We start from the raw sequence: 18,881 nt of genomic DNA on the forward strand, positions 1-18,881 counted from the left end.
CTGGTTTGCAGTAAGTGCTGGTGGAGGTAGTTTGTAGTGTTTCACCGTCTCTGCTCCCACAAGGAGACTCCACCCCTACTGTACCTAGGAGGTACTTTGGCCCTCTCTGCTGTCAGGTCAAGGATGGGGAAGTTCCCTGTTGCTGCGGATGTCAGTCAACACTGTCTAGGATGAGGTCTGGTTGTAGTGTAGTCATATGAAGGTAGAGCCGCCTGGATAGTTCTGGCCCAACACGGCGGGAGGTAGATGTCACACCTTCTCCACGGCGTACCTGTATGTCAGCCAGCAAGTTCTGACGTTCTTGCTCAGAAAAACACCGCTGATAAGCCTGGAAGTGGCAAATGACCTTTTAACACCATACTACCCACCCACCCATGGCCATCCCTTGGTAGTCAGGTCAATTTGAGGCAGAAGAAAATGTCCCAGACCAGATAACCCACACTGCTGACCTACATTCCTAGCCCCTCAATAGAAACTCCCTTGGGAATTCTGGAGAGTGAGGCCCCCATAGCAGTATACCTGCACCAGGAGCCGTGGTGAGGGATAGGCGTCCACAATAGTGCTGGCCGTTTCCAGACTGACTCGGTTCAGCTGCTGAATCTGCCTCCTCCAGATCGCTGCAAGTCCCCTACCAGCTGGGTCCACTTTCATCCCTCCAGCCCAGTCTTTCTCCAGGCAGAAGGAAAAGCTGGTTTGATCCCGGAGCTTCCTGCAAGAGCACCATTGGGGACCTGAGTTCCTTTCCTACTTATTTGTCCCCTCAACTGTGGACTGAGTTCCCCAGTGACCTGGAGGTAGACTTAGTGTTACATCAGGCCAGTTTGCACCTCTTTGTTCTCAAGCATAGTACTGTTTGCAGGTTCCCATAAAAACTGCATTTAGTTGGGGGTGGGATGGGGCTGGAGAGGTGGTGACTCAGCAGTTAAGAGCCCTGACTGCTCTGCCTAAGTAGATTTGATTCCCAGCACTCACACGGCAGCTCACTATTACCTGACTCCAAACCCAAGGGCTCTGATGCCCCCCTCTGCCCTCCTTAGGCATTGCACACACATGCAGGCAAACACCCATAAACATAAAAAGGAAAAATTGCATCTGGGGCCCAAGGAAGTAACTGAGTGGGTAAAGTGCCGCATCTGTAACCCCAGAGCTACAGGGGGGTTATGGGATATGAGACAGGATCCCTGGAATCACAGGCCAGCTAGCCCTACATATGCAGTGGCAAAGGAGTTCCTGCATTTTCAGTAAGACCTGAACCTGAGGTTATTGCCCACAGTCTCAAACACATGCATGCACACATATACACACATGCAAAAAGATTAAAGAACAACCCCTGCTTCTAGTCCTTTTCACTAGAGAAGATAATAGTTTTTCCCCTGATGTTAAGGTGGGGTTGTAGGCAAAGGGGACTGAGTAATGGGCAATTTGGATACTATTTCTGGTTCTCACTTCCTGGGGGCTTCAACAGCTCAATCTCAGTTCTCCATTCCTTTAATATAATAAAGCACCTGAACAGGGTTGTCTCTGAGGTCCATGAGTTTACAGTTCTGACTAGGATCATTCAAGATCTGACCTGAATGACTCCTAGTAATCCAGCATCAACTTATACAATAGACTTACTTGCCTCTAAGTTAAAGAGAATATTTTTAAGCTGAATTTTTTTTTTTTTTTTGGTTTTTTCGAGACAGGGTTTCTCTGTGGTTTTGGAGCCTGTCCTGGAACTAGCTCTGTAGACCAGGCTGGTCTCGAACTCACAGAGATCCGCCTGCCTCTGCCTCCCGAGTGCTGGGATTAAAGGCGTGCGCCACCATCACCCGGCGAGAATATTTTTAAAAAGGGCTGGAATTTAATGTGTATGAGTGTTTGCCTCCATGTATATATGTGTATTACTTACTTGTCTGGTGCCCTCACAGGCCAGAAGAGGGTCTTACAGATAGTTGTGAACTGCCATGTGGCTGCTGGGAACAGCCTGGGTCCTGTACAAGAGCAGCAAGTGTTCTTAACCACTGAGCCATGTCTCTAGCCCCCTAGATATGAGGCTTTTGCCAAGGATCTCCAGCATAAGATAGGGTTCTGCCTAAAAACAGGCACTGGGCTGGTGGCAGTTTAGGAGAAAGACACATTTTCTCTGGCTCTAAGAACCAAGGGAAAAGCAAGACCTAGAGTGGAGGGCATCCTCCCAGTCACTTACTTGAAGGGAGCTTCAGCCACAGCCTTTGTAAACGCGCAGGTAAAGTCAGCCAGCTCTTTCCAGCTCTGCACCATCTGAACCTGGGCTTCTGTATGTAGCTGCAGATCCACCAATGCCTAGGAAGAGTGGAGAGACTGGTTGGAAGCCTTCTCAGTGTTCCCTGAAGCTACTCTGAACCTCTTGGCTCCATTTACCCCTTTCCTACTCAATCCAAGGCAGACAGAAGTGCCAGAGCCTTTCATTGGTCTCAGTTGGAAACCTAGTTAGATAAGAGTGAGCACTCACCTGACCCGGGCAACAGGATTTCTTATTTTTTTTTGTTTTTATTGAGATATTTTTCTCTGCTCCCCTCCCTTCCTCCTCTGTCCCCTTCTACCCTCTCCCGTGATCCCCCATGCTCCCAGGCAAAAGGATTTCTTACCTCTTCCATGTCTAACCTGGACATCATGAGCCTTGTGCTAGACTCTTGTCTCTTCTGCTGCTTCTCTTTAGCCTGTTTATTTGCCATTCCTGATTTCCTTTTCCTTGGCGGATTCTGAGCCCTGGAACAGCAGCCCGAAACTGAGCCAGGCAGAAGTGTTGCCAGACTATTGACCCCCACAGCCTATGGCTTGTCAGGGACACCATCTTGCAGAATGCCTTGCAGCCAGGGTGAACAAGCTCCCCCTTGATAACCCACGACCTGCCCCTTTAAGGCCTGTATCTATAGGGCATAGCCATACCTGAAGCATTTCTCCTGGTCCACTATCACCAGTGACAATGCTTTCCCTGTCTTTGCTGTGACATCAGTTACAAAGCCCCGAAGTGTCTCCTTCCCTTTCTCGGTAATGCTGGTACTTCCCTGCATAAAGTAGCAGAAAGGGCATTAACACTAATTCCTTGGGAAGAAGCTGGCACCATTCTACCCCCAACCCCGCACACCTGCTTTCCGTTGTAGACCATGGACATGAAGGCCTCTGCTAGGAGCAACACCAGGATGGTCGGCTCTTCCACCCAGTCTCCTCCATCCTGCCAAAGACCAAGAACACAGTCGGGGAAGGTCAGCGGCTGTGGTTCCTGTGGGCGAGCTAGATCTTCCAGGGGAATGGCCCTGTGTAATAGTCTTTCCGTCTTTTTTTTTTTTTTTTTTCCGAGACAGGGTTTCTCTGTGGTTTTTGGAGCCTGTCCTGGAACTAGCTCTTGTAGACCAGGCTGGTCTCGAACTCACAGAGATCCGCCTGCCTCTGCCTCCCGAGTGCTGGGATTAAAGGCGTGCGCCACCACCGCCCGGCTAGTCTTTCCTTCTTGAATGATGTCGTGGTGGCAAGAAAACCCACCTGTGGTCCGGCCCCTCCCTCCCTCGACTGTCCAGCGCTATTCCCTGCATCTCAGAGACAGAGTATGAACATGGGCAACATGATTCAGGGGCTAAAAGTACTTGCCACACAAGGCTGAGGACTGGAGTTTGATGCCAGGAACCCATGTAAAGGTGGAAGGAGAGAAGTGTGATGCCACAAAGTTGTCCTCTGGCCTCCACACATGCGCCATGGCACACATACATGTATACAACAATAACGCAGTTTTAAAGTTGGGAGTGGTGGTGGGCTGGAGAGATGGCTCAGAGGTTAAGAGCACTGACTGCTCTTCCAGAGGACCCAGGTTCAATTCAATTTCCAGCATCCACATGGCAGCTCACAAATATCTGTAACTCTAGTTCCAGGGGATCTGACACCTTCACACCAAAGCACATTTAAAAAAAAAAAAAAAAAAGCCGGGAGTGTGGCACACACCTTTAATCCCAGCTCTCAAGAGGCAGAGGTAGGCAGATCTCTGACTTCAAGGCCAGCCTGGTCTACATAGAGAGTTCCAGGGCAGTCAGGGCCATACAGGGGAACCCTGTCTCAAAATTCAATTTAAAAAAAAAAGAAGAAAGGATTGCCAAGCATGGTGGCAAATGCCTTTAATCTCAGCACTTGGGAGGCAGAGGCAGGTGGATCTGAGTTTAAGGCCAGCCAGGGCTACATAGAGAGACCCTATCTCAGAAAAAGGGGGTCGGGGCATTGGTGCTGTGTGTATAGGCAGCTCAACAGTAGAGTGTTTGCCTAATATACATGAAGCCCTGGGCTCCATCCCCAGCACCACCAGGGAAAAAAGATAAAAAAGAAAACCTCCAACAGACCAAGGGCTCAGTTAAAGCCAAGGTGCTTCAGGGCCTTAACAGGGTAAGTAACAGGGTGCTGAGAAAGGAATGGGAGCAAGACTTGCACAGTTTTCTCACGGTCCCTAGAACCCAATACAAGACTCCTAGCACAGCAAGCAGGTGCAGGTGGAGGAGCTCCAGGGTCTAGTTCCCGCCGTGAGCCTTCAACTCTTTCTATTCCACTTCCCTGCCTGTGAAACATGGAGATTTCAGCCTTCAGGACAGCTGTAACGGGAACATAAGAGAGGGCAGAGTGTCTTCCAAGATAAACTGCTCTATCAGTATAAGAGGTTTTGTTTGTTTTGAGACAAGGTCTCAATACATAATGGCCTGATCACTTATACATAAATGAGGCTGAGTTTCATACTCAGAGATCTACCTGCTTTTGTCTCCTAAGTGCTGGGATCAAAGGTGTGTGCCACCATGCCCAGCTATGAATATAGTTTTGCTATTAACACAAGATAAATGTGTAGGTGACTGTCCTAAGTTACTGAGAGAGAGGGAAACAAACATCTTAAGGCTTTGTTTTGTTTCTAAACTCCCCCCTCCCCCCAAGACAGTGTTTTTCTATGTAACAGTCCTAGCTGTCCTGAAACTCGCTCTGTAGACCAGGTTGGCCTTGAACTCACAGAGAGCCACCTGCAGAGTGCTGAGATTAAAGGTGTGCGCTCATTTCTAAACTCTTGAAGGGCAGAGTGGATTCACAGATAGGAGGAATAGTGGGAACGTAAGTAAGTAACGCAGAGAACCCGGGATTGAGGATGACCGTGTGCTGCAAGCCTACTGGATGCTCGTGCCAGATTGTCTCACTGAGACCCTCCAACAGGGGCAAGTGATGTTCCCGACTCCTCCACTCTACAACAGGCAACTGAAGCCCAAAGACGTGTGATAACCTGCAGAGTCCAGCAGTCGAGCCACGAGGATTTAAACACAGTTACTCTGATCCCAAAGCCCAGCTAGAGAACTAGGGATTGCACACAAATTCTCTTCCCGTCCCACTCTGCTTAAGCTATGTCTAGACATCACGTGATCCCCAGGCCCTTGGGTTCCCAGTTAGGAACCTGAGTGGCACACTCAAGGCAAAGAGAACGAACTCTGCCTGATTATTTCTCAGGGTTGCCTATAATAGTGTTGGCCCTCTCATCCTTCTGGAGTCTGCTAACCACTGCCTCACCTCATCCCTTCAGACTTGGGGACAGTGACAACTTTGCCACTCAGTCTCAAGCAGGGGCAGTACAGCAGTTTATCCTGCAATGCTAGAGGGTGAAGGGGAAGGAGAACTTTCAGCCAGAAGCTCATACCTCTTCCAGCTCTGTCCTCCTCCTCCTCCAAGTGATACTTCGAGGCACGGCCTGAGCTTCAATCACACAGCTGCACTCCATAGACTGCAATGCTCCCAGGAGCTGGCCCCCGCCTTCCATCTGTAAAAGCACTGCAATAGATTAGAAATGGCTGGTCATAGGGGAGTCCAGGACACAGTCTGCTGGGCTCAGGGGAGAAGCTGGAATCTGCAAGAACCTGGGTCCAGCACCACCACAATGTGCTTCATGCATTCCTCTGGCCTCTGGGCTTTCAGCCTATTGACCATCGCTGTCCTCTTTTTCTTTTCAGGCTGCCTTGGGGTGTTTTCCTTCCTGCTTGCTTGTCGTGGCGGCCAGCATCCCTGAGCGCCACTTCTCTGGACCTTCTGACTGTGCTTGGTTCTCTTCTGAGGTAGAGAGATGTCAGGAACTGGATTGGTTACTGCCAACTCACTGCAGGCCGACAGGTACGGTGGAAGCTGACGGCCCGGACTGTCTGAGACAGAGTCCCTGTCATTTGCTGGGCTCTTCTCTAAGACATTGTGGAGAGGACCATCAGGGATCTTTGGAAATGGCTGCTTTTTCCAGTCACCCAGTCCACTTGTATCATGCTGATGATCCGAAACTGTTTTGAGTGAGGAGCTAGAGCACTCAGGGTTCAGCTGCTTGTGGGTCAAAAACTTACAGGAGATCCTCTCAGCCAGGGGGACAAGTACATCTTCATCCTCACTGCCGCTGCTTAGCACTCTGACGGGCCCTGCCTGTGTGAGAGCTTCAGCTGCAGCTAGGACAAACGGTGGATCTTCCAAGCCTGGTGAGGGAGGACAGGAGGCCTCAGAATCTGAGGTGACAACCACTACAATCTTTTCCCTTTGAGGCTGAATCCTGTCAGCTGAAGATGGCTCCTTCATCAGAAAGGCAAGTGTGGGCAATTCCTCAGAATCACTCTCTGAGGAAAGCAGCGAGAGGGATGGCTTTGTTAGCGCCATCAAGTTAATTGCCTAAAAGGAAAGACGAGAACATACATGAGACCATTCAAGCTGGTCCACTAGAGGTGCTCATGTGGCCAAGCTTTATGAAAATAAGTATGTTAAGAGAATCAGAGAAATAGGACATACTCCAACAGATTGAATAATCTGGAACTCAAAATGGCCACACTGGTATGCCAACAGGATCCTCGCTTTAAAACCGAAATTTCTAGGTCATGGTGAGTTATAATCAAAATACAGTTACTATTACAAAACCTTAATGGAGCCGGGCGGTGGTGGCGCACGCCTTTAAACCCAGAACTCGGGATGCGGAGGTAGGCAGATGTCTGTGAGTTTGAGATCAGCCTGGTCTACAGAGCTGGTTCCAGGATAGGCTCCAAAGCTCCAAAGCTACAGAGAAACCCTGTCTCAAAAAAAAAACAAAAAACAAACAAACAAAAAAAACAAAACACACACAACAAAAAAACCCACCCACTTTAACGGAAATACTAACAAAACACAATGCTAGCCCCTTGCTGATCTCTGCATTTGACACAGTTTTCTGTTTTCTTTTTGAGAGAGTCTGATGTAGCTCAGGCTGGCCTTGAATTCGTGCGGCTGAGAAAGACTGTGAACTCATCTCCTGCCTCTCACAAGCGCTGGGACTACAAGTACACACAATAATTCCTGAGTCCACATGGAGATCATGAAAACACTTTCTAAGACTATGTATGTATGTGTGTGGGCATGTGCACACCCCAGCCCACATGCGGCAACCAGAGGACTTTCCGGAAGTTATTTTGTCCTTCCACAGCGTGAGCCCTGGGGGTTGAACCCATGTCATCAGCCTTGGCAGCAAGCACCTTTTACCCTTTGAATCATCTCATTGGCCCCTAACATGGAGATCTTTCAAAAGAAAATAATAAATAAAAAACATGCTGGTGCTGGAGAGAGAGCAGTTAAGAATTTATATGGTACTAACTGAGGACCAAGTCCAGGTCCCAGCACCCACATTGGGGAGCTCTCACAACCACCTGTAATTTCAGCACCAGGAGGTTCAATGCCCTCTTCTGACCGCCACGTACACATAAAAATAAAAACAAATGAATTTTTAAAAAACATACGCCAATAACATGAATCAGCAAGCCAAGATGCATGATGCGTGTCACCTAGCCTGACAACCCGAGTTCAGTCCCCAGAACGTCAATGGCGGAGGGAGAATTGACTCCTAAGGGCTGTCCTTTGACCTCCACATTCGTGCCTCTGCACATACTTGAGTGCGCTTGTGTGCACAGACATACACACATGGAAAAAATAATAATTCACATACTTTTTATCAGAATTCATATTTATAAGTCACATAAGCAGTTTATAATATTTAATATATACTTTAGGAGTTTGAGAAATTAGTTCAGTGGTGGACTTTCTTAGTACGAATAGGGCCATGCATGGGTTTAATGCCCGGGGAAACAAATAAAGCCCTCATACAGATTAGTGGGGTTTGATACATTTGTGTTCTTTAACCATTACCGTCATCTAATTCCAGAATGTCTTCATCACCATGAAAAGAAATTGTATATAAACTGGGCAGGCTGGTGCACAACTGCAATCCTGCCTCGCAGGAGGAAGATACAGAAGATACAGGAGGATGTTTTGAGTTCAAGGTCAGCCTACACGACATAGTGAGACTGTCTCAAAAGAGAGATTCCATAACCATCAAAAAGTCATTGCCCATTCTTTCCCTATCCCAGCACCTAACAACCAAAATAAAGTCTATTATCTCTATGGACTTCTGCATTCTGTATATTTCATATAAGCACACAGTCTTTTGTGGCTGGTGTCTTTCACGGTCATGCTTTCAAGTCCTTCTGTGACAGTACTGCCTTCCTTTTTATAGCTGAATACTATTCCACTGTGTGCATCGACCACATTTTGCTTAAGCATTTATTGCTTGATGGACAGTTTGCTTCCCTTTCTTGGCTGCTATGAATAATGTTGCTACAAACACTCATGTACAAATATATTAAATGAGTATGTTTTCACACTTCTCCTGTGTATACTAAAGCCTGCCTGAACTGCTGGGTTACACGCAAGAGTCGTTCTATCAGCAAATAGTGACTGTAGGTGTGTCCCAGGATGATTCTTGAAAGACTCCCTTCCTGGATCTCGGTTTCTTTAACACAATAATGGTAATTTAGGTTTGTAGGAATTAAATGAAAGTGTGCATCTACGACCAAACCAGTTTAGTACAGAATCTGGCTGAGCCTCATCCTGGTCCCTCCCTAGGCTTCGGATGACTCCCGCAGGGGGACGAATGTCCGTTCCTGACATGCTCCCCGCCTCTGAGGCCAGCGGTCCATCGTAGAAGCCCCCAGAGGTACTGGCCACAAAACCCAGGAGATCGGCGCTCACCTGCTACTGCTCCCGCCACTCTTTGAATTGTACGCAGGATACGGAAGTAGAGCTTCCGGTAGCGGAAGCAGGTTTCCCAGCCCGGAAGCGAATGCGAAGCAGCGGGCATGGCGTCGGCAGTGCTTGTCCTGAGGACGAGGGCAGAAGGTATCTCAGCGCTGTGGTTGTTGTGGGGCGAGCAAGCAGGGAGGCTGGGAAATGAAAACTAGATTCAAGGTGAACCCTGGGTGCTAAAGGAGAGAGGGACTCACGACCTTTGGAGGCGGGCTGTCTCCGATCACGTGGCTCGTGGTGGGCGGTGCTGAAGAAGAGTTAAAAAAAGTTCATCGAGTCATTATTCAGGACTTAGCTTTTGTTTTTGTAATGTAGTTTGCGTCTTAGTGCTGAGTTTTCAGTTGTATATGACCATGGCCCGTGCTCAGGTCTGATGAGACGCTGTGGAGTGTATCAGCATAAAGATAATAACAACCCCTGTGAGTTCAGTAGGTACGACAGTAAACACGTAAATAACTTAGCTGTAGTTGTGATGAGCGCTGTGGAGAATCCTAGATTAGGCCTTCAAGGAACTCTTCTGAAGGGATAATTAAGACCTGAAAGAGAGAGACCTAACCACGTGCGGAAAGAAAGCAAGAAAGTGACTCGATCCAGTTTTCCATTTTGAGTAGCAAGTTACGAGGGGGCGGGCTAGATGCAAATAAATAACAAGGAATGAAAACGAAATCAGGTAGAAATGAGGGTGCTTGTAATCCCTGCACTTAAGCGCCTGAGGCAGGAGGATTGTCTCAGGTCCAAGGCCAGCCCAGCTCACAGTCTCAAAAACTATAAATAAATAAATAAAATAACCATCATGGCAAACCATGGAAAGCTGGACTAGTAGCCTTGCTATAGGATAATTTGGCCAGGATATTAGTGGTGATGGTCGTGAACTTGGAGGAACGTGGGTGAATATGGCATCTGTTCTGAAGATGGACTCCACAGATCTTACTGGTCTGAAATGCGGGAAAAGGAGTAACCTGCAGGTTCTCCATGTTTCTCACAAGAGCAAAGATTAATGAATGAAACAAAGATTAATGAATGTAGATGAGCAAAACGTCGGTCACCCATTAAGTCAGTGACCAAAGCCAGGTAGTGCATGCCTGTAACTACAGTTTTTGTGTGAGGCTGAGGCCTGAGGATTGCAAGTTCAAGGCCTGCCTGGGCTACAGAGAGAAAAAAAACATGGATGTTTAAAATGAGAATGATCCCAATGGCGAACATTGAACATGTCTCTGTAAGTTCTTTTTTCCTTTGTTTTGTTGATATCAACAAAACAAATATATATATATATTGGTTTTTTGAGACAGAGTTTCTTTGTGTAACAGCCCTACCTGTCCTGGAACTAGCTCTTGTAGACCAGGCTTGTCCTCGAACTCACAGAGATCCGCCTGCCTCTGCCTCCCCAAGTGCTGGGATTAAAGGGTCTCACTATGCAGCTCTTACTGTCCTGCTGGAATGCACTCTATAGACCAGACTGCTTTGAACTCACAGACATCAGCCTCCCTCTGCCTTCTTAGTGCTGGGATCAAAGGCATTCATGTGCCATTCTGCCCAGCCTGCTCTGTAAGTTATTATCTCCAGCCCTGTATCCCAGCGAGTTTCTTGTGTTTTCATGAGAACTTGAGAAACCTAGGTAACTGGCACTGTGAGTTTATGCTTCAAACCCCCATAAAGCCTTTCTACAGATACTGACTGACACGATCCTGTAATCTTCCCTAGAGAGCTAAAAACAGACTGCCCATGATAGCTTGCAGTTTATGTGTGTGAGTGTTTTGCCTGTGTGATGTTTGTGTACCATGCTGTGCTCCTGGTACCCACAGAGGTCAGAAAAAGCCTTCGGATCCCCTGGAACTGGAGTTACAGATGGTCGTGAGGCACTGCATGAGTGGAAGAAATTGAACTGAGGTCCTCTGCGAGAGCAGTCAGTGCTGTTAACCTCTGAGCCACCTCTCCAGCCCCATTAGTACACATTTTAGATAATGTTCTTTTAGAAGTGTTTTTGTTCTTTGAGAATTTTATTCATATATATAATATATATACATATATATAATGTATTTTGATCATATTTACCCCTTCCAACTCCTCCCACGTCATTTGCCTTTTAAAATAAACGTCGTTGAGCACATTGGGATAAGGGGAGAGGTCGGATTAGTGCTGATCTAGGTTGAACATGTGACCGTTCTGAAATGGCCCACCTCCTGTGAGAGGCACCCTGGCAGGCTGCTGCCCTGGTGTATAGTTGAGAACTGGTCAGTGGGAGAGTGGCTAGCTAAGAAAGTGGTCAGTGGCGCTGAAGCAAAAGCCCCTTTGCCTGCCCCGTGATCTGGCCCTTCCCTAGGGCATGAGACTGAATTTTGTTTTGCTTTGTTTTTCTAAGACAGGGTTTCTCTGTGAAACAGTCCTGGATGTCCTGGAACTAACTCCCTCTGTAGACCAGGCTGGCCTCGAACTCACAGAGATCCACCTGCTTCTGCCTCCCAAGTGCTGGGATTAAAGTCATGTGCCGCTGCCACCTGGCTGAGATTGAATTTTGAAGCAGGCAGCTCTCTGGTGTCCACTTCTGTTTCTTGTCCAACAGGACCGAATGTGTCGGGAGCTAGAGCACACGATGTTTATTTCTTCCTCTGTTTATGCTCATTACCTGCCCTTACACACACACACACACACACACACACACATCCCGCGCCACCCTTACCTCTCAGCTTATCTATTCCAGGCCTGAATTGCTCCCTGCCCCACATTCTCTGAACACCATACACTGACCTTAGCATTCCTGTTCCCTTCGCACATCTTTCATCTTTCTCATCTCCCTTGCTGCTGCTCAGCTTAGCACATGATCCACAGGAGGCAAAGAAAGCACATCCTGTTTGGAGCCCCTCAGCAGTGTTTCTGTTTGCTCTGCATTCACAGCCCTTTTCAGCCCCAAGACAGCTGCAGCTCTTGCAGTCAGACATGCGTCCAAGAAGACAGGCGGCAGCTCCAAGAACCTGGGCGGGAAGTCACGAGGCAAACACTATGGCATCAAGAAAATAGAAGGTGAGGGTGTGCCTTCGTTTCTGTTTTCCAGCTACATCCCTGCGCTTTCTTAGAAGAGCGGAACTGTCCTGCGGTGCCTCGCGTGTACCCTCACAGTTCACCATTGCATGGGCTCCCCATTGGAGGGGCAGATGAGATCCAGGGAGGGGTTCGGGTCCCACGGAGTTCTGGTTTCCTAGCCATGCAACCAAAAAGAGACTGCTGGGTGGTGCGTGCATGCGTGCGTGTGTCTTGCTATTTATGTAGGCCCATCTTGGAGGTGTTTTCCAGGAGTAGGCTTGGGGGGTTAGTGACAGCCCTTGCAGTGTCATGATTTCTCAGCATTTTGTTGTGCTTCTGGGATCACTGGTGCTGAGTCAGCTCAACTGTGGACTTTTCTTTTAGGTCACTATGTTCATGCTGGGAACATCCTTGGCACTCAGCGGCAGTTTCGATGGCACCCAGGCGCCCATGTGAGTTGCTCTCGCTCTTCCCCCTTTTCTTTCCCAGGGCAGCCTTTTCATGCTCATCTGTCCTTGGCCCATCCCGATGAGGTGGATATTATCTCTAGTTTATGGTTGAAATGTCAGAGGCTCAGAGAGTGGTGGAACCCTATTTAAGCTGAGATTTGCCTAACATTAGATCATAGCATTAGATCTGGGCCTCGTTTTTCTTTTCCATAGAAAATGGAAGTGGGTTATATAATATAATATATGGGGCATTTGCAGCTGCCTGAGGACCTAGAAACAATATGCTTAAAATACAGTTATCTTTGAAAGTGACAGACTTCTTAGTGATGTGTGTGCTTTTCAGTGTTCTTATAAATTTATAATTTTAAAACATTTCCCCTCTCATGACTCAAAAGGAAGAAATATTTTTATTCTACTAGAATTAGATTCAATAAATACTTTTCTTAAGTTAAAAACAACATCATAGGGGCTGGGAGATGGCTCAGCTTTAAGAGCGTCTGGGTTCAGTTCCCAGCACCCACGTGGTGAGTCACAAACATGTGACTTCGGTTCTAGAGGATCTGACCCTCTCTGTCCTCGGTGGTAGCAGATATACATGTAAGCAGAACACCTACATACATAAAATAAAAATTTTAAACATCAAGTCCAGCATGTTGGTGTATGCCTTCAACCCAGGACTCAAGTCAAAAGCAGGCAGATCTCTGAGTTCGAGGCCAGCCAGAACTACGGAGTGAGACCCTATCAGCAACCCCTACTCTCAACCCCCTCCCAAAGAAAGGTATTGGATGTGAATAATAACAGTAGAAGTGGATGTGTTTGAGCTAAGTATGCTCCAGGTTTTTCATGGTCCATTCATTCCATCCTTAAGATGACCTTATGAACATAGTAGGGAGTTTATCCACAGTTAGCAGACACGGGAAAGTAACTTACCAAAGATCACGTAGTATTTAGCAGAGCTAGGATTTGAACCATATTATTGTTGTTGTTTGGTTTTATTATTATTTTGTTGTTCGTTTGGTTAGAAAGGGTTTCATTATATTGTCCAAGCTGGTCTTGAATTCTCCATTCTCCTGTCACAGCCACCTGAGTATTGGGGTTACAGCTGTGTGCCACCTCTCGTGGCTTGTAGACTCATGTTCTCAGTCAGAGAGAGATACCAAATAGTACTAGGCTGGTGAGCAAGACTTGCCACACATCTGTGTTCTTTTGTTTGTTTCTGAGACAAGGTCTCCTTGCTGTGTACCTCTAGGCCTGGAACTTTCCATGGATCCCCAGCTGGTCTTAAGATTGTAGTGATCCCCTCCTAAGTCCTGGCAAACATTGCAGGCATGCACCACCATGCCTTTCTCTCTCTTTTCTTAAAAAATATGTCTGTCTGTTTAGCCAGCTAGCTAGCTAGATATCTGTGTCTGTATGTGTGGATGTCCTAGGAGGCCAGAAAAGAGTGTTGGATCCCCTGGGAAGTCAACTCAGGTCCTCTGGAAGAACAGCAAGTGCTTCTAGCCGTTGAGTCATCTCTCCAGCCCCTCAGGTTTTACTATGCATCTAATTTCAAGTTGTAAAAGAAAAAAGTATAGGCAGTTTTTAAAAATCTATATTAAGAGGCTGGTAAGGTGGCTCAGAGGTTAAGAGCACTCCAGAGGTTTTGAGTTCAATTCCCAGCAAGCACATGTTGGCTCACAACTATCGATAATGAGCTCTGGTGCCCTCTTCTGGCCTGCAGGCAAACGTGCAGGAGGAATACTATAAACGTTATAAATAAATAAATCTTTAAAAAATGCAAAAATCTATATTAAATATGCTATTTAGGAAAACATTTAACTTTGTAGTATCTGGAAAGGGGGCTGGAAATATCTAATGCACTAGGTAAGAAATGAGTTCTGATGTAATGGTGTGAGAAAGTTTTTAACCTCAGGACTTAACTGTAAGGACTTACTGTGGAAGCTCGATGTCATTATCGTATTAGCAGATCTAGTACCCATGCAGTCTTGATATCTATTCTCCATGGAATCTAAACTTTCTAAGTGTAAACAAAGCATGCTGTCAGGTCCAGTGATTAGTGGCGCCTTTGTGGGCCTGGCTTGGGATCTTCCCGCTGTGGCTTCTAACAAGCGGTGTGGACATTACTGCTGTTACCAGTGTCGGGGGCTGTTTTCTGCTCCCTCCTTTCTTATGGAGTTGGTGAAGGAGCAGAGGCAAAGAAGTGACAAACAGTGGGAAAGAGAAGCCTGAGAGGGACCTCTCAGAGCCTGCCCTTCTGCTCCAGACTTCGCTCTGAAGGGGAAGTCTGGCCCGAGCCTCGGGGTGACCTCCTGTCTTCCTCCAGCTGACCGGGTCTGTGTGTTGCAGGTGGGACTTGGGAGGAACAAGTGCCTCTATGCCCTGGAGGAGGGGATAGTCCGCTACACCAAAGACGTCTACGTGCCCAATCCCAACAACTCGGAAGCTGTGGATCTGGTCACCAGTCTGCCCAAGGGGGCTGTGCTCTACAAGACTTTTGTCCACGTGGTTCCTGCCAAACCTGAGGGGACCTTCAAACTGGTAGCCATGCTTTGAAGTCCCTTTGAGACCACTGGATGGGGACTGGAGCCAGGTCACAGGGCCAGATTGAGGACATGGTCCCCAGAGAAGAGGCCTTGGATGGTGACTGCTGGAGACCCTTTGGTAGCGCTGACGTGAGCATCAATAAAGCTCGCTGGAGCCCTGCATCTGTGCCATTTGGGGACAAGTCCAGATGGGGCTGCTTACTGCTCTAGTTCCTAGCCATTTTGTTTGTACCAACTGATGGGAAAGAAAGAAGAGACCTATCAGCAAGGAGCTGAGGAAGGGAGCTGGTTTTAAGGGGATTTCATTAGCGCCATCCCTTAGAAGGAGTCAGGAGAACTCTAGAGCAGTTCTCTAGAGCAGTAGTTCTCAGCCTGGGGGTCCTGACCCCTTTGGGGACTGAACAAGTCTCTCACAGGGGTCGCCTAAGACCCTCCTGCACAGCATATATTTACATTATGTTTCATGACAGTGACAAAGTTACAGCTATGAAGTAGCAATGAAAATATAATAATTGGGGGTCACCACAACACAAGGAACTGTATTAAAGGGCTGAAGCTTTGGGGAGGTTGAGAGCCACCATTCTAGAGTGTCATTGCTGCTTCCTCCTTGGGTCCCTTAAAGGTCCAGGGGTTGGGCCTGGGGGTTGGGGAGTAGAGGAAGCAACTAGCCATGACTAGCCACGTCGTTCACCTGCTGCTACAGTAAAGGGAGCCAGCAATAGGCCCAGAGACGGCTACTGTAGCTCTTCACAAACGCTGCCTCTGCAAGTTCAGAGCAGGAGCTTGTGGGACGGACAGTAGGCCCGGGCATGGCCCTCCCACCCTGAGGTATGAGGAGCCTTTCAATGGTGAGGCAGGGTAGGTGGCACACAGCTTATTCTAGCCCACCAAACACAGTGAACCACATTATCTTCTGGTTCTTGATGTATTTTAAACTAGAAACAGCGGCAGAGTTTGGTTTGGGGATACTCAAGTGAAGGCCCAGGCAGGCCTCTACCTTCTGCCCAGCCCAAACCTCAGAGGTCTGGTCTCTAGTAGAGGAACCAGAAGGAAATCACAGCAGGTAAGATGGCCACTTTGACAGCTGGAGACAGGTGGTAGTGGCTGCAGTCCACTAGGAAGGCATGTAAAGTCAGGTGGCTCCTAAACAGCTCCTATGACCTGCACACAGGCTATCCAGAGATGGGGCACAAGTCACCTTCCTATTTGGGGGTTCTGCTTTGAACTTGTTATCTGGTACGATGATATAGAGTCCCTATGTCCTCCAAATCCTTGGCAAAGGTGGCCTGGAGTCTGTAGGGATTCGTTTTGGCATCCTGTGTATAGAGTTGCAGGTACTGAGGTCAGCTGGGCTAGCGGAGTATGCATGAGAGGCCAGTTAGGCCTATCTCAAGAGAACCAAAACTGTTCTTTCCAGGCCCCTGAAGAACGGAAAGGGCTATGATGGTGGCTGCTTCCTGAGAGGTAAGCAAGCCATGTTGGGGTGGGAGTGTAGGCAATGACCTTGAGGCCTCTCACAGCTTGGTGGCAGTTAAAGAATCCGAGGACAAAGGTTTCAGCCATCTCTGTGCGCACCTTTTACATGGCTGTCTCAGTGTTGTACGTTGCCCGTCCCTTTCATGCCTTCTTGGCCTGGAGTCTGTCCACAGAGGCAAAGTGGGGTTTTCAAGTACTCTGGTGGTTTGGTGGCCTTTATCTTGTCCTGCCCAATGGGCCAGGACACTGTCCAGGCTAAGTAGACACGGTGTAAGAGTAATTTGGGGAAAGCTGAGTTCTTCAGGCACCCAAAGCTTAGAGGGCTAAACAGTCAGGGCCCAAAGGACCATGCAGTCTGCTGGTGAAATCTGCCCTGGCCATTTTCTCAACAGTTGGACACACAGGCTGACTGCTGCAGGATTTACTGATGGGTCCCTGGGCAGCCTCGTACAGAATATCTCTCTGGGGACACCATTATGACTAAGAAAAGCACAGGGAGCAAGGGAGTCATGCACCAGTTACTCAGCTTCCCTTGCTCTGTCTGACCAATGAGCCCAAGGCCCAGGGCATGTTCTCGCCTCTCCAAGCTTCGGACATCTTTTCCTCCGTTGTGTTCTAGCCCCATCAGACCCCTTCCCTGGCTGCAGGATGCTAGCACATACTTCATCCCCCACTCAGAGGAGGCAGGTACAAGAATCATCTGTTTCCCTGGGGAAACCTCTGTAGGTGGCCCAGGTGCAGGGCTCGGGAGGAGCTAAGCCTCAGGATGCAAGGCAAGCTGGGACACAGAGCTGTCCTGCAAGAGAGCAGAGTCCTGATGCTTTCTTTATCCTATTATCTATCTGGTCATTCCTGTTGCTTCTGCTAAGTTCAGGTCCCCGGTGTGTCTAGGAAGCACAGGGGGAAGAGAGTTCACTCCTTACCACCAGCTAGCTCATTCTGTCCCTCCCTGTCAGCTCGATGGCCTTTGGAAGGTCAGTCTGAACAGCATTTTCTGCTCTCACCCCTCCAGCCTGGATCTGGTGCCCAGAGTTGGAAGTTCAGAGCCTAGGGCCACAGCTCAAATTTATTTTGCTTCCTACCTAGCTGCTGTATGGTGCCCTGTCCCTAGGGAGAGGCCTGGCAGTGCTGGAGTTGCCCCAGCCCGCCTACAGAAACCTGCTCTAGCTTTTCAGAGCTGGGTCCTTAGGGAGCTAGGAAGAGAGAGACCTTTGTCTTCACTGAGGGTTGTCTGCAGTTTGTTTACCAATGGCGAGGGAGGGGCCTGACCAGGATGTTGTACAATTCTGCTGCTACTCTGAGCTGGAGGGAACCTGGGCTGGAGGATACAGGCTCAGGGGATCACAAAGGCTCCTTTCCTAAGGAACAGTTGCTCCTGGTAGGCCAGAAGACAGTCCTCTGGCCAGCACCTATGCACAAAAGCTTTGTGCACCGGTAACCCCAGTGCTGGGAGCTAGAGACAGAAGGATCCCCAAGGCTTGCAGGCTGGCCCGCTGAAAAAAACTCCAAGCCCCAGGTTCAGTAAGAGAGCTAGTGTCAAGAGGATAAGACAAAAACTAGTAGAGTGGGATACCTGACATTGTCCTTGGGTCTATTCATGTGTGCACACCCCAACACATACATACACACACTAAAAAATAAGACAGTGCTCTGAGGACCGTTGTGCTGTAGGCTGGTTAGCCGGGCCTGGCTGTGGGCTCTCGTATGCAATCCACCTTGACAGCTTGATTTACTGCCGGTGCCTCATCTGCTGAATCCAGCTGGTAATTCTTTTTGTTCCTGTCCTAAGAATTGCTACTGATAAATTAAAACAAAATGTCGGGCAGTGGTGGTGGTGCACACCTTTAATCCCAGCACTCAGGAGGCAGAAGCAGGTAGATCTGAGATCGAGGCTGCCCTGGTCTACAGAGTTCCAGGACAGCCAGGGCTACACAGAAAAACTGTCTTGAAAAACCAAAATAATAAATAATAAACAAAACAACACCTTCACCATCTGGAGAGTTAGAATACAGTGTCAAAGATTCATTTAAATGGAGGTCAGAGATAGCAACCATCTTCTCTCGATCAAAACGTCATTCTCTTTGTGTCCTTAGCACTTCCTGGCTGGCCAGCCACACCCTGTGAGAGCAGCAGAGTGCTGTAACAGTGGTTCTGGGGGCCTCCCTGCCCTCTCTGAAGAGTGCCGCACCACCAGCTTTAACCTGGGGCTCTTCGTTTCTCAGCTCTGCTTTCCTGACTTGCTCCCTGAAGATGGGAAGCGCCAGACTCCAGAAATGCCAATAGCCCACCC

At 48.3% G+C, this 18,881-nt stretch overlaps 2 protein-coding genes across 3 annotated transcripts; one reads left to right on the top strand and one right to left on the bottom strand.

Moving 5' to 3' along the window:
- Positions 1-100: 100 nt before the first annotated feature.
- Eme1 (essential meiotic structure-specific endonuclease 1) lies at positions 101-6,660 on the bottom strand. Of its 2 annotated transcripts, none has more exons than XM_057775967.1 (8): positions 5,886-6,660; positions 5,669-5,799; positions 3,110-3,196; positions 2,911-3,029; positions 2,610-2,730; positions 2,189-2,304; positions 520-709; positions 101-328 (listed from the first exon to the last, which is right to left on the bottom strand). In XM_057775967.1, the coding sequence occupies exons 1-8, from the start codon at positions 6,655-6,657 to the stop codon at positions 152-154; spliced, it is 1,713 nt and encodes a 570-aa protein (XP_057631950.1). In that variant the 5' UTR covers positions 6,658-6,660; the 3' UTR covers positions 101-151. The 2 variants fall into 2 exon arrangements, with proteins under 2 accessions (XP_057631950.1, XP_057631949.1); XM_057775966.1 differs by having other exon boundaries at positions 2,610-2,775.
- Positions 6,661-9,116: 2,456 nt separating this feature from the next.
- Positions 9,117-15,346, top strand: Mrpl27 (mitochondrial ribosomal protein L27). Its single transcript, XM_057776276.1, has 4 exons — positions 9,117-9,195; positions 11,995-12,120; positions 12,505-12,572; positions 14,919-15,346. The coding sequence occupies exons 1-4, from the start codon at positions 9,156-9,158 to the stop codon at positions 15,123-15,125; spliced, it is 441 nt and encodes a 146-aa protein (XP_057632259.1). The 5' UTR covers positions 9,117-9,155; the 3' UTR covers positions 15,126-15,346.
- The last annotated feature ends 3,535 nt before the right edge of the window (positions 15,347-18,881 follow it).

The sequence above is a fragment of the Chionomys nivalis genome, chromosome 7, assembly GCF_950005125.1.
Source record: "Chionomys nivalis chromosome 7, mChiNiv1.1, whole genome shotgun sequence".
NCBI lineage: Eukaryota > Metazoa > Chordata > Mammalia > Rodentia > Cricetidae > Chionomys > Chionomys nivalis.